The 14523-nt window shown below is 50.6% G+C and overlaps 5 protein-coding genes across 5 annotated transcripts; 2 read left to right on the top strand and 3 right to left on the bottom strand.

The window, feature by feature from the left end:
* Positions 1-318: 318 nt before the first annotated feature.
* On the bottom strand, positions 319-2412 carry STEHIDRAFT_149736 (NAD-P-binding protein). The gene is made up of 3 exons (XM_007308928.1): positions 2255-2412; positions 1818-2186; positions 319-1744 (listed from the first exon to the last, which is right to left on the bottom strand). The coding sequence occupies exons 2-3, from the start codon at positions 2055-2057 to the stop codon at positions 374-376; spliced, it is 1611 nt and encodes a 536-aa protein (XP_007308990.1). The 5' UTR covers positions 2058-2186; positions 2255-2412; the 3' UTR covers positions 319-373.
* A 320-nt stretch (positions 2413-2732) lies between these two features.
* On the bottom strand, positions 2733-4901 carry STEHIDRAFT_103538 (uncharacterized protein; the record flags this gene model as incomplete). The annotated part of the gene is made up of 8 exons (XM_007308927.1): positions 2733-3247; positions 3327-3508; positions 3689-3848; positions 3913-4037; positions 4105-4188; positions 4266-4475; positions 4581-4693; positions 4727-4901. The coding sequence occupies 8 exons, from the start codon at positions 4899-4901 to the stop codon at positions 3037-3039; spliced, it is 1260 nt and encodes a 419-aa protein (XP_007308989.1). The 3' UTR covers positions 2733-3036.
* A 395-nt stretch (positions 4902-5296) lies between these two features.
* Positions 5297-6328, top strand: STEHIDRAFT_171629 (uncharacterized protein; the record flags this gene model as incomplete). Its single annotated transcript, XM_007308926.1, has 2 exons — positions 5297-5420; positions 5479-6328. 2 exons carry the CDS (start codon positions 5297-5299, stop codon positions 6126-6128), a joined length of 774 nt encoding a protein of 257 aa, XP_007308988.1. The 3' UTR covers positions 6129-6328.
* A 1749-nt stretch (positions 6329-8077) lies between these two features.
* STEHIDRAFT_161386 (uncharacterized protein) lies at positions 8078-8742 on the top strand (the record flags this gene model as incomplete). Its single annotated transcript, XM_007308925.1, has 2 exons — positions 8078-8633; positions 8699-8742. 2 exons carry the CDS (start codon positions 8078-8080, stop codon positions 8740-8742), a joined length of 600 nt encoding a protein of 199 aa, XP_007308987.1.
* A 1477-nt stretch (positions 8743-10219) lies between these two features.
* On the bottom strand, positions 10220-11256 carry STEHIDRAFT_161385 (uncharacterized protein; the record flags this gene model as incomplete). Its single annotated transcript, XM_007308924.1, has 3 exons — positions 10220-10495; positions 10550-10736; positions 10805-11256. 3 exons carry the CDS (start codon positions 11254-11256, stop codon positions 10220-10222), a joined length of 915 nt encoding a protein of 304 aa, XP_007308986.1.
* Between the last annotated feature and the right edge of the window lie 3267 nt (positions 11257-14523).

The raw sequence follows: 14523 nt of genomic DNA, 5'->3' as shown, positions 1-14523 counted from the left end.
TCAAATTCCAGGGACAGCCTCTGGCCCTCTGCCATTCGGCCGCGTCGTCAAATCCGTTCTCAGCGTCAATTCCTTTTGGCACTGAGATACACAAGTCTGCAAGAGAATGTGCTGTATGGGGTAGAGTGAATGATAATATTAATGAGCTCCAGGGTGTGTTGTCGGTTCTGCAGATGGGCATGAGAAGGGCCACACAATAAGTGTGGCGTCAGTGGGCTCAAATCTACTGACCTCGTAAAGGCTGTAACCACTTAGAATAAATTAAGAAAGTGGTATACATCTTCCATGGACAAAACCGCACGGGTCAAATCAGGAGAGATAAAGATACACGAGTGCCCCTCTGGCCTCAATATACAGCTCCCTTGCACATCCTTCAGTTCATCAACTTCGTCGGCTCCGCTCCCAACCCCTCCTTAACCCTCTGTACTCCCCTCCCAGCCTTCATACTCGGCCACCCAAAGCTAACTCCTCCATCCGTACTCCTATCCGCTTCCCCCTTCCCATCTCCCTTCAAATGCTCCTCTACAAGCTTGCACAACCCCTGCATCGTCGTCCAAGGCGGATTATACCCTATCCCTCCCTCGGCCGCTCCTTTCCTAGCTCTCGAGTCATCCCAAATTAGATGCACCATCGTTAATGCAAACAGCGAAGGCTGTAGGTTGATTAGATCGCCGTTAAGTCGGGGCACGAAGCGTGAGATATGACGAAGTAGAGGGTATGAGGAGAGCTGGAGAAACATATGCGACAGATGAACGGCCTCGAAAATATGCGCAAGCAAAAGCATAGCCGTCGCCGACATATTCGGAAACACCGTCAGTCCATCCGTGAGGACGTTCAACGTCTGGTACACATCTCCATAAGTCACAGGCGGACCCGCATCCGTGATCGCGAACGCCTGTCCTCCGATATCCGGTCCTGCGGTCTCCGAGTCTGGAGAGCCGATGAGATCGAGTAGACGACGCTCGTAGCATAGATGTGCGAGGGATCCGTTCTCGACGTAGACGAAGTTATGGAGTATGTCGGCGATCCAGGTGGGGTTGGTTTGACGGACGAGGTAAGAGCCACAGAGTAAATCTCCGCCGGGGCCATAGATCCCATTCCCAGGTCGAATACATCCCGTCCTCAACACCCTTTCTTCTCCAGTTCCAGTCGGCGTCCTATCCGCCTGCCTGACGATCCTCTCCGCCTGGATCTTCGAAGCCGCGTAATTGGAGAACATATCCTCATGCCGCTTGGGGACCAAGGCGTCGTCGTCCGTGATATATTGCACGAAGAAATCGGGCTGTTTCTCCCAAGGCCATAGCCAGAATCTCGCTCTCCTGACCGATATGCTGCCCGAAGAGGTATACACAATGACCGAAACACCGATACGTCTCGCCGCATCGACGATATTCTGCGTTCCGTTGACGTTAACCTTTGATGAAAGGGGTAAAAGCGAAGGGTGCCGTTCGTAGAACCGGATATTGGCGGCAGTATGGAATACTGTAATGCCTATATCGGACACGGTTGCATCGGATGACGAGGGGGAGATATTCGCGGTAGAGGAAGAAGGCCATGGAGCGTGAAATGCCTCATCGACAGCCTTCTTGTCCGAAATATCGACTTGTCGGAAATCCACGTCTCTCGCCGGACCCGTCGTCAAATCTTTCCGTCGTGGGGGTCTAATATCCAGCACGCGTATCTTCTTTGGGTCTTCTCCTCTCTCTAACAAATGACGCACGATCCATCCACCGAGGAACCCTGCCTATCCGAACACCACCATCACCCGCCACCGTAAGTAACGAGCAGAAGCGAGAGCGAATGCTAGACAAACGCACCCCTCCAATAACGATGTATCTCCTGCCTGTCCTTGGTGGCAAAACACCATCTATCGTGATAGGTTTCTCTCTGATCTCCTTCGCACCCTGTCTCGCATCCTGTTCTGTCCATCGTTTCGGAGAGAATGTGGCGGCCTCAGGTAGAAGACGCATGATTTTCGCGTCATTTGCGCGTATATAGAGATATAAGAGGCCTATAGAAGCGAAAAATGTAGAGAGTAGGACGAGGAAGGTCGACATAGTGTGGTGAAGGTGGCGGTCTGCGTCGTGTTGCTTATAAGTGGACAGAACTTATGAGGTATTGAGACGAGTGTTTCGGCCTAAAAATGTCGAGGTATGAGCCGCAGAGTTATACTGATCGAGCAGCTGCTATCAACACGGAGAGTTTCTCGAGCTCAATGCTTATGAACTGGACTGAATCGAAGTGGCTTACTCACAAGGAGTAGGCAGCGAAGACGCGTTACCTACCAGGACAAAGGACCACGTCGAGACGACAGATGCTGTAATCAGCACTGACAAACAGATCTGAGTTTTAGGAGCGAAGATTATGCATCCAGCGGTGTGAAGAGCCGGCACTAGGACAGTTTTGGGTGTCTGCAGCCATAATATCAAGGTGAGAGTCCCGGAGGGGTTCGGAAGAAGATGCCGTTTTGCCGTCAAAAGGCTGAGTGTCCTGTTGAGTTCTGGTGAGCTTTCCATTTAGATGCTGCAACAAAGGCCTGCTCCATTGGGTCCAAATTCACGAGCACATCCAACTTGGTCCTGTAGAGCTGCAGCGTCCATGACTCGGATCTGGCGATGACAGACGTGTATTGAGCCCCGGGCCCGAGACCAATTCTCGGGTGGCGCAAGGTCCTCAAGACGCCACAGCGATCACACTCTATCGGACGGTTTGCAGGACTGCATGCGGCAATCGGAGGTCCATAACAGACAGATGTATCCATAGCACGTAAAAGCAACAAACTCAAGGAAGGGAAGACAGCAGAAAAAGACCAGCGTAATAGATCCTAGATCGTCCTCTTCGCTCCTCTCATCCTCGTCCTCGCCCTCGTCCTCACGCTCTCTACACTCCACATGTGCATCCCTTCGCCCACGTTCTACAGCAGCGAGCAATCCTCCATCGTCAACTACCTACCAACAAGTGAACACGAACGATACCCAAGTCAAAGACGAAGGCCATGGCATCGAAGCCACATGTGAGTGCTCGAGCGCTAAGTACTCACGCAGGCGGGGGAGGCGGTGGCGCAGGTTCGCTCGGTGGCGGCGCCGGAGCCCCACCCGTCTGACCTTGACTCTGACTCGCACTATCACCCGGAGTCCCATAGCCAGACGTGACTTGCTGTTGGCCATAGTACTGAGCATACTGCTGTTGTTGGCTTGCTTGCCAATCTTTGAACTGCTGAGAATCGACATCGTAGCCGAACGCAGCCCTGTAAGGTTGAGAATGCAGAGCATTATTAAGAGTGGGAGTAGTATGTGAATAGGGAGGGGCAACGGGGGGAAACGCACCAGTAGGCTTTGAACGCTTCGGTGTCCGTGGCAGCTGGAGGTGCTGCTGGCGTCGCAGCTGACGGAGGGCTCATCGATGAAGCAAGGATAGCAGCAGAGCTGGCATCTGGCGGAGGCGGAGGTGGCTGCTCGCCTGGAGGGGGTGGAGGTGCGGGCGCCGAAGGTGGTGGCGGCACATATCCCTGCAATATTCAATCAGTCATCACAGTTAGCATGGTCGGAGTCTCATAGACCCAAGATAGGAAAGAAAGAAAAAAGGGTGCTGTCGATGCCGAGCCAGAACCACGCGAAGGAGGGCACAGGCCTGAAGAGCAAACAAAACGCAGACGCGTGGGTCGGTTGAGCAGAGGTTTTATACATACGGCATAAGCGCTGTAAGCGGCGTACTGGGCCTGTGCTTGGTGGAGCTCCATCTGTTGCTGGTAGACTTGTGCTTTAACTTTTGCGTGTTCGGCGTGGACGACTTCCAGTAGGTCTTCGGTTAGTACTTTGGCACGGGCAACTTGACCTTCGTCTGGCCCCCTGTGAAGCGAAGTGCCTGGTCAACGAGGAAAGCAAGAAAAAGGTCACTGCATAGAGAACGCACGTGATATGTATGTGCATTGGCTCGTCGGATTCACGACCTGTCTCCTGATCGACGAAGCCAGAGCCGATACCTTTGATTTGAACACGCGTTCCCGTTTCCTGCTGGATGTATTTCACAAACATACCCTATCAGAGCAAAAGTGCCATATTTAGTAAATGTATGAAACGTGTACGGCGCGAGGAAGACACGCACCGTGGGCCCGACAACCTTCGCCCTAACGTTGAAGTTCCGAATACTCTCCAAGCCCACAGGAATCTTCTCTTCCGGCCATTTTCTCTGAAAAAGAAGTGGCGGACGAGTGAAATGTGTGAGACAGAAGACAAACCACGGCAGAACATTAGCAGGACACGCACCCGTTCTCGCCTGACGTCCTTCTTGTCCTCCACCAGGGAGCCCATGTCGATATTGAGAAGGTCATTGACCTTATCAATTGCCTTTTGGAGAATCTCCTGGGTTGTGGCTGCGATGTGAAGGTAGAGCGGGGGGTCCTTCTCGTTAGCTTTTGTACGGTCGGGGTACCAGACACCCTTCGTGCTAACGGATGCACCCGTCTCCTCGTGAATCTATAGTCAGAAGTCAGCACAATATTACGACCTACTCTGTGCTATCCCTACTAGTAGTGCAAGTGTACTGCGCGCAGACTCGAGATATATAATTACAAGACTCACCTGGGACTGTGTCGATCCCTTCGTCAACATGTATCGGTTCCGCACATCGTTGATATCGATATCATGCGTAAACTCAGCATCGAACGGGTCCTTCCCTCCACCGCCTTCTCCTCCTCCTCCACTTGAATGGGGCGTCGACCCTCCACCACCACCACCACTGAACTGAGCCGCGATTTTTGCCGCGATGGCAGCCGCTGCAGCTGCGGCTGTTGATGCGGACTTGGTCTCATCGGATTTCGCAACCTTCGAGGGTGCAGACGGAGAGACAGAACCTGCTGCAAGGTCCTCCGGTGCATCTGAGAATTTTCTTTTGGATGCCATGGCGGAGGAAAGGGTCGTGTGGTAAGTGTTGGAGGGGAAAGAAAGTCTGAAAGTGCTCAAGGGTGTCGCGCTGACAGGAAGCAGGAAGCCGCCGGAGAATGCCGATGCCGAAAGAATCCCCAAGTGTGACTCTGTGATGTGTGATCCATAAATAACGCGTGACAGCGTCGCGTCTCGTCGCGTCGATCACGGCAGTTGAAGCGCGTCATTCCTCCTTGTTTCGTTGCATCATCATGATGGTCCGCCCCCACCGTATAAATCTTTCGACATGCTCGGTTTTGTGTTCTCCTGATTCTGTCTCACTTCTATCAAGTCCGTGCTCTTTCCAGCTTTCAGTCGTCCAGTGTACTGACCAATGTACAGGTTGACACTACAGTTCTATTGACCAACGTAAGATGTGGGTCGCTCACTTTGCTCCTAGTCTCGTGCTGTCAAGGCTTGCACCGAAGACGCCCCTGTCGCTTCTTGCCTTCGCGGGGGCACTTCCAGATTTCTTATTCTTTGTCTTCACCATCTTAGGTATTTGCACTTTTTTCCTCACCGGTTTACTCTCTAACATTCGTCTTCGGTGCATCAGGCATTGAAACAGCCAAGTTCAGCGACAAGCTTGATGACCCACTTTACAAGAGCCCAACTGGTGGTCCCGGCTCCCACTGCTTCCCATATGACTGTGATAACCCCTACACTCACAGTTTTACCGGACAAGCCACAATCGGGGTCCTCTTCGCAGCCGCCACCACAATTCTTTATCGTCTCCCAATCACATCATTCATCACCCTTTTCGTCGCAACACTCACCCATTATCCGCTCGACCTTATGGTCCACCGCCATGATGTCGCATTCACCACCTCCGAGCCCGTGCATCAACGCCACGGTTTCCCCCTCTTCGACTATCCCATCATCCTCTTTCTCGTCGATGTGGCCCTCTTCATCGGCCCTCTTTGGTTCCACCTCAGAACTGCCAACCCGGGCACCGATAAGACCCAGAGGAAAACCGCTGTGAAGGCTTATGGCGCCGCTGCGTTGGCTGCGATCCTCGTGGAGGCTAATTTTGCCTTCATGGGCGCGCCAACACATCAAGTCAGGTTGATACACGCCCCTATCTTCGCTGCGGAAATCGTAGGTATCTCTTGGGCCATGGGAAAGATGGAGGGGTATACGGATGTGGCGGGGAAGAAGCAGTTGACGCCCCAAGAGGCCAAAAACGCAATGAAGAAGGTTACGTGAGTAGTGTGGCCCAGGGGGAAATAATGAGGGTATGAGCTATACGGGCTAGCTTTTTGCGCCACCGACTCTGGATGAGTGCGAATTTCGTGAAGTTCCGTGCAATGTATTGTATCTCGAGGCCCCGGCTATGTATCTCTTGTCCAAGTTACCTTGACCTCCTTGCTGTATTATCTTGTCATATCTTCACCAAACCCTTCCAACCGTAACTCAACGCGACATGTTTGTTCGCTATATATACGACGTGATAATCCGGTGATTGAATGACGGAATAACGCTGGCTCGCTATCATTTCCTTAACCGCATCATAGTGCACCAGTCAAGTACTGGCTTCACTACTGAGCAGAAGGATGCGATCTGGGGTGAGACTGAAACAGCAATTTCAAGGAACATCGGAACTCGGAAGTCAAAAGATGGTGAATAACGTTAGGCTGAGAGCGCCCAGTCTACTGGACCTTCACAAACGTGATCTCGGCGATTATTCGAGGATAGACGTGGACCAATCATTAGACCGTCACGAAAACTCTTCAGCTTGAGGGCAGCCATTTTGTACCACGCCACCGACGGACTGCGAATTGATCGGGGGATGCCGGGACGAAGTGGTTGACACAGAGCGCCTCACGACATTATTTCGTCCAACTTTCGGTCCCTCCGTTACTCGTGGCCAGAAGATCTACTCCGAACGGTCAACAAGGCTTTATAGTGCTTTATATCTTACTCTCCCGCGGATATTGGGCTATCTGAACTTGGAGAACTGATGAACCGGCCGTTTCGGTGGGAGATTGACTGCGACCGATGACTGGGAACTCGTCAAAGGATTTTAACGTTAATCTGGTGCTAGTCTATATACTCTTCGGCTATCTTGTTGTTGCTGCATATGTTCTAGCTTATCTGTGAGTATACGTCATCCTAGGATCTCCAGTACACTCAAGAACGGAGCAGTGTCGTGGCGCTCGAAGAAATGGTGCTTAAACCTTATTTCTTGTTCCCTGTTTTGGACAGGTCGATGTTTCCTTGTTCCTCGCCGCATGCAGGGTGCAATCCGGTCTCTTCGTGGGCAATGCTGTTCAAAGAGTCTCACAGGATTATGGGTCGGTGTATAGGTGCGCATAATCGCATGTATCACACAAGGCGGAAAACTAATAGGCCTGTGCCCGCAATTTCCGTTTTGCGCCACTGACTGTTAGAATTGCCCGCCGTACATCCGTTCCTTGTTCGCTGGAGTTCCCCATTCTGCATAATACTCTTGTCGGTCCAGCATGTCCGCGGCTTCATTCCTCGGTCACTCAGACAAGGTCCAAATCAGACGACTAGGAGGTCGTGGTGCCGGACATGCGCCACACTGTGCTGCGTCTAGACTCGTTGGCTCTTCTTCCCCTTGTCCTCTCCCATTTATAAACTCTTATTGTCGGATCTGGGCACGATTGCGGCCCCGGTGCTTCTTATTTCAATCAGACAGGAGAAACCACCACCACCCTGGTTGCAGGCTTCCCCTTGTGTCTCCCCTTCGGGACCCTTGTGCTCCACGGTCTGTTCCGTCTCTGATCCCTTTCCTTCTGTGACGCTTTTGGAATGGAGATAATAGCCTACTGCTTGCCAACCCCTTATGCCGCTGTTCCCGTGGAATGGAGGGTGGCGTGTCTAACTCAGACTCCCGTAAGCGAGCTCTGACAGTGCGATTAACAGACAGTCTGTTGCTTTGTTTGGTACAGTATTGTGTCTCTGTGTCGTTTCACTGTAGTGCCTCTCCCTATAAGTTGGGAGCGTCTCGAATATGCCGGTGCCCTTCGTCCTTCGTCCCATCAACAGACCATTACTTTCGAGTCAAACACTGTCGGACAGGTGCGCCCATTGAAACATGACCATCAAGTCTATCTCTGACATTCCTCCGCTTCAATGAAAAGACCTTTTCTCCCTCTTTTGGCGTTGTTGTGTCTTCATCCTACCCGATAATGCACTCAAATTACTTGTTCCTCAAGAATGGATATAGCTCTGGACCCCGCCTCCTCCCTCCTCCTCTTCCCCCTCCCCCTACTCCATCTCCACCTCCACCGCCGCCACCGCCGCCACCTCCTCCTCCACCACCTACCTTGAACATGGAACTGGTCACAATGAGGGCATTTGGTGATAATCACTGGTACTTACTGCTCAAGGATCCAATGCTGGGTGACCGGATGTTCCATCTCGACCATTTCAAATCACAGGAACATCCGTGTCTCGAGGTTAAACTTCCGGATGATTGGCTGCAAGATCTTCTGCAAGGTGGTCTCTGGGTCGGTCGTGTCTCCCGTTCACATCTACTGGAATGGATGGAAATGGAGTTGGAGCACTTCACACAGGCCATCTATAAGGACAAGAGCCGCGCAACAATCAGAGACAAGCAGAGACCGTGCTACATATGGTGCCTCGATGCGCTGGACTTTTTGAACAGGAAAGTTGCTAGTGGAGAGCTTAGAAAGAACTCCTCCTTCGTACGGCCCTCAGAGAGCGAGGTCACGCAGCATTTTCGTAGGCTTTACAACGTGGGAAAACGCCACACTGTGCCATGACTGCCCTCAACAAGCGCACTATAGGTCAGTCACACCTTCAGGATTCTGCAACGCCCTTCAAGAACTAATTCATCCCCAGTCTCTCAGCCGGAGGCATGACTGAGCCCACCCAAGCATCCAACCACGACACACATATCGCCAGAGGTCAGCACTTACTGCCTGCAACATCAGAAGCCTGACGTCTTATAACCAGTGATACCACACAGAACAGCTTCGTTCTTCCCCCTGCCATGTCCTTCCAAACTACAATTGGGAATTCCGTCCTTCTATGAATGCGCTATGTATATTACTTGTACGCTTATCGAATACTATTGCCTCTACAAAGGTGTAGAGTAGTGCTAGTACCGCTAATAGGGCATACTTATAGCAATGTAACCTTTGTACCCCCAGCTATGTTTGGCTGCGGGGTGATGGATTTGATTGCCATAAATATTCCTGATGCTGCTTTCAATCAGAGAGATGTAGAAACCGTTGACCTGCCAGGCTCGAATCTCGTCGTGTTGAAGCGGGAGCGCTCCCGCGCTCAAATTCCGCTAAGGATCATATCTGAAGCGCGCTTCGCTTTCCAAGCAAGAGACTCAATGCGATTTCGAGTCTGACAGGTAAGCGCGGCTTCATGTTACACATTGAGATCATGTACTTATGGAAATGCAGAGCGTTATCGGCACCTTTGCACGGACTCTTGTGACGTTAGGTCGGATTTGATTGTTCTTGCGCTAATTGTGCTCTTGTGTAACAGTACAGGCCAAATTATGATCCAAAAAGTGCTCCGATATCACATTTCGTTGCCCTACTCGAACCTACTCATTCCAGGTACGGAAAGGCAGGTACGTTATCTCCCTCGAAAAACCGGTACAACCTTCTCTCGAGAACTCGTATATTGTGTATCAACGCAGAAGGCCTAATGCAACGAGGAAATAATAAGGTGATATCAGGAGTGGAGAGTATTGCAAAGCACGCACGGCAACGTCAGAAGCTCCCCGGTTTCCTGAGAGAAAACGTCATACATAACAACTCCCTGTTAACAAGTAAGTAAGCTCCTGGATCATATCGAATGCGAAAACGAAAACTGGTGACATTGGATAGTATTCTTGTACCCTCCCACAGGACGGGAACTTCTCTATTCTCGATATGATCTATGTAGGTCAACTTCCGTACCCCCTTCTAGTGATATGGGTCACGCGTGTAAGCTACGCGTGTTCAAAGCTGTAGGGAATGCAATATACCTCAAATTTCGGGATCTGCCCAGCATACCTGACCTGTACCCAGTCTAGCACTCTTACATGACACAGGGCTTGTGATTCCAAATAAGTCTCCTCCAATTCCTGTGCATGATGTACCCTCCACTCCATAGGCCCAAATATATAGTCCGGCTCTTGGGAGTACTCAAAAGGAAGTGACATGGCCTTATGAGCTCTTGTCAGACGATTGGTCGGGTCATCGATGTTGGTCCGCGAGATAGTAAACGAACAAGGGCAGTGAGGGCTGAAAGCAACGTTCAGATCTTTCGAGTATTTTGCGGGCCAATAACATGTAGTAATATGCTTACCATAGAGTCAGCGCATCGACTCTGACGTCGTGGACGATGTTGCGACAACGTGGACAGTCCACATCAGAGAGGTTATTGGGCCTGGATTTGCGCCGTATGATGGCATTCATCTCGACTACGATCCCGGGCTTCATCGTCGCCCGCCATTCGGAAGGGTCAATCAGGTTGAGCAAAGAGCTACTCCCGGCGGTCGTCAATTCGTAATCCCCTTTGACGATGAATCTGTTGCCTTTTCGGCCATGAAAGTACATCCTGAGCATCCCATCAAAAAGCTTTGCCGAGGACGTCAGGAGTGATTATTCGTGGCAAAAACGGAGTTACAATACCTCGGGAGTAGCGCAGATATCCAGAGGTACGTCAACGATATGATTGTACATGTCTCGAAGCCGGATAGGTGCCGTGTCGACGGTCGCTCCGCCTTCCCAGGTGTATCCAATACTTATGGGAAGGTGCCTCGTCAAGCTGTCAACAAGCGTACGCCGGGGTTGGTGCCCCATTTCATCTGTTGTTACACTGGACCAAAGATAATCAGCAGGTGACGAAAATTGAAAGGGGTATAGTGAAAGAATCCGACAGCATACCACTGCGCGAACGACATCACAACTTGGATAGTCTTGATGTGATATGACAACTGCCACCGTAGCTTTTTTACTTCGTCATCCTTGACAAGCAAGCCCCATCCGATCTTCCTCCAGGATTCCATCATCATCCGTTCTGATCCTCCCCTTTGTAGTTTGTCCTGGTAAGTCGTGACCTTTCTCTCGAGAATTTTCAGGACATTATGCGACGATTTGAAAGCATTACAGCCTGCCTGGACCAAGGCAGGCGAAAGCTGAGATAGTTGAGCCGAGGTCGAAACTGTGGTGACCATTCGAAGGATGCGGACCAATGAGTCGACTTCGACAAGTAGCATGAGATAGTCCTCCGATCCGCCAGAGCTAGCATCTAGTGACCTCTTGACCTTCTGACCGAGATCAAAGAGGGCGACAAAGTCACCAAGTGCACCGAATGAGAAGGCTGCGATCGAGGACATGGTCGCCAGTGCTAGAGAGCGAGGTGCGAGCGACGTTTCTACTGTGTGTGTTGGAGGGCCAGGCTATCGATAAGTCGTCGACAAAGCAAGATATGTGCGGCCAAGGATACGGTCCGTGAGGGCAATTCCCGGACATGCGTCCCAAGGATTACGGGAAGACGTCGAAATCAGCGCCAGGGAACAGTCATGAGGACCAAGCATGGGAGCGTCCTGTTCCGGCCCATGAGCGCTCACTCTGTGCATTGCACGCGGGAGAGAAAAAAAAGTTGACCGCCTCCCGTGTCACATCCGGATACTTAACGGCTGGAGTTTCGCCTCTGATCACAGTCCTTTTTTAACCAGGATTGTCGGCGCGCAGAGAAGTCGGAGAGAGTGTGGGCAACTTCGCTGCTATGTAGGCTATGCCACAAGATGTCAGAACTTGTGAATGGGATCGGGTTTCAAGTTTCAACAGTTCTGCAACAAATGCCGATGGACTCAGAAAGGAGGGCCAAGTACGGCGGAATGCAATAAAAAACGACGACGGCCGGCACTTTCCGGCGCCGGATCATCTGTGAAGCTTACTAAGTTACTTGCCACCTTCCCTTCGACTTTCGTTTGACTCACTTGAGTTTAGATCCTTGCCCAACAAATGACCCCGCATACATACGTACCGACGCACTGTATTCCGCTGCGTGGATATACTCCAATATTGGAATGAGTGATTAGTCTGCCGTCTAAGGAGGTGTCAATGACGTGATGGTACACTGGCATTTGACAGCATCGACCTCAGAGGCTGTCCTATGAGTACAGTCCGGTGTGCCATTCACCTGGTCTGTGCTACCTGTAATAATCCCCGTTTAGTATGGACATAACCTCATAACCTCAGAGTAGTATAAGAGCTGAGCGCTGAGCAACCTTGGACCGGTATTGTGGAGGGTTCTACTGTCCGATCCCTTGCTCCTCTCGGAACACACTCAGGTATGTTCGGTCGCGTCGTTGCTCCATAGAAAACTACAGACTTAGGTCGATTTATTAGCATATTATGAATTATGGGTCCACGGAGGCACCCGCTCGGATAAGAAAGTAAGACTGCATGAGAGCGCATTGTGACAAGCTCGCTACGCAATATGGCCCAATGTCCTCGTTCTAGATGCGGGCCGTGGCCTGTCTCCAACGAGCTCGAGAACTTATCGGTAAATATCTATCTGGAGGACTGGTATATTGTGTATCAAGGCTGAGGGAAGCTGGACCTTCACCCAGACCTTCCTGCTTCACCACCGATCTTCAAGTCACCATGGTTTATATTCAGCCTCGGGACGACTCCAACGGGTACTGGAGTCTCAAGGTCGGAACCTTGAATCAGGGTGGGCAGATATACAGCTTTCACCCCGTAGATGGATATCGAGTATCGTCCCTAGACAGGTTACACCCCTGCCTCATGAATTACAAGATCGGAATCCTTCGCAGGAATCTAGTAGACTTCGAGGCGAAGTTAAGACGTTGTAGTCAAGTCGTCCAAGAAGCAGAGCCATTTCCAACCCAGGCATCTCGCAGCCATTTCTGGTGTACCCAGTTGTGGGACCTTCTGGCTCTGGAAGAGGAGAGGGAGCACCCAGATAATCCATTCATTCACCCACCCTCGGAGGCAGTGCGTACAAGATATTCTCGACAAGTCTCAACAGCTTTCACACAGTGAAGGGAGCGTACTTTGTGTCCACTCTTTTCTCGATAATGATCTATGGTGAGTGGCCCCAATTTACGACCACCTCTCATATTCTTTCCTCATTGTTTTCTGTAAGCTTTTCACTAGCCTCGAGACCTACCGTCGAACTTGCGTCATTTCTAGACCATTGGTCGCATTGCACGCTTATGCGGAATATGGTTCTATAAACCATTAGCCTATACTACTACAATATATTGTCTACCTTGTTCTCGAATAATGACTCCCTGCGCTCCCGTGCGGTTTCATCAGTCAAGATAAGGCGCATATCCCTTCATGTCCACAACCCGATATAGTTCTCTTCGTATGGCGTGTATATTGTGATTCAAAGCAGAAGGGCTGCCATATATCATATATCATCAGTCAAACATGTGTGGGCACAATTGAGAGGAAATCATCAATTTGAAGAGGAACCGCACTTGCAGTCCATGAATGCACGTACTGCAAAGACACTAAACTCCCGTCTTCTTCAGACACTACATCATGCTGCTGATTCATGCATAACGACGCCCTGCTGATTGAGATCAGTGCCGAACATTGAAGTATCCTACGAAATCTTCATACATTTGATAATGTCCTAGTTCCCTTCCATAGCACAGGCACCTCATGACCTGCACTGTCATGATACGTCAAGGGCTGAGTACTTCAAAGATGTGACTCTGTGACAGGCTGAGGTCCGTCACAGAGGGTGGTCTATGGATTCCAGGAGAGACACCTTTCGCTCTCTCCTCTCATCTCCTCTTGTGGCGGCTCGCTCGGCAAATCCACTCTGCTTTGCCTCGCCGCTTCCTGCTTGTGGCACCCACCCTCCACACCCTCAATCCATGGATCTTTCCTTGTTTCTGGGTACTGACTACCGGTTCATTTGTAGGATCCACCGCACCACACCCTGTTCTGCTCGCCCGCCCTATCCACACTCGCTTGGATCCTGCTTGCGGGCCGGGTCCATCAGGAAAACCTCCCAAAACTATTTATTGGTAATTATCGCATATTAGCCAAAATTATGTGGTATTAGGATGTATGAAGTTTATACTAGTGCTCCCAAAAATTATTTCTACTGTATGCATAACTTTGAACTAATTATGCATAACTTTCACTACTTATGCAATGGACTAATTATGCACATTTAGTTCACATTGCTCATAATTTTGCCTCAACTAGGCCATCTCACAGTACTTCAGCCTTTCACCACAGTCAACACCGAGCTCACAGTACCAAGGAGTACCAGAAAGGGTGATGAAGGCAGTTATATTAAAGTAGTATATGATTCTAGGTCTACTACATGCAGCATCTCATACAATACAATTAGGATAGTATATCCATACCTGGAATATAGGATGGATTCCAGGAGAGCCAAGGGTACAGAAAATAGGCAGGAGAGGAGGTCAAGAGGACAAAACAAAGAGGGAAAAAGGAAGCAAACAAAAGAAGAGGGCGATGAAGCAAAAGTAAGGGGCACCGTAGGTATGCACAAGACTGAATATGAAAGCCTAGGTGAGAAGCACAGAATACAGGGAGCGGTCAAGGCGAGAGCGAGAGCAAAGCACAGGGCAGTACAAAGAGAG

Source organism: Stereum hirsutum (assembly GCF_000264905.1).
Source record: "Stereum hirsutum FP-91666 SS1 unplaced genomic scaffold STEHIscaffold_16, whole genome shotgun sequence".
NCBI classification, from domain to species: Eukaryota; Fungi; Basidiomycota; class Agaricomycetes; order Russulales; family Stereaceae; genus Stereum; species Stereum hirsutum.
This window is presented reverse-complemented; position numbering and strand designations above follow the sequence as displayed.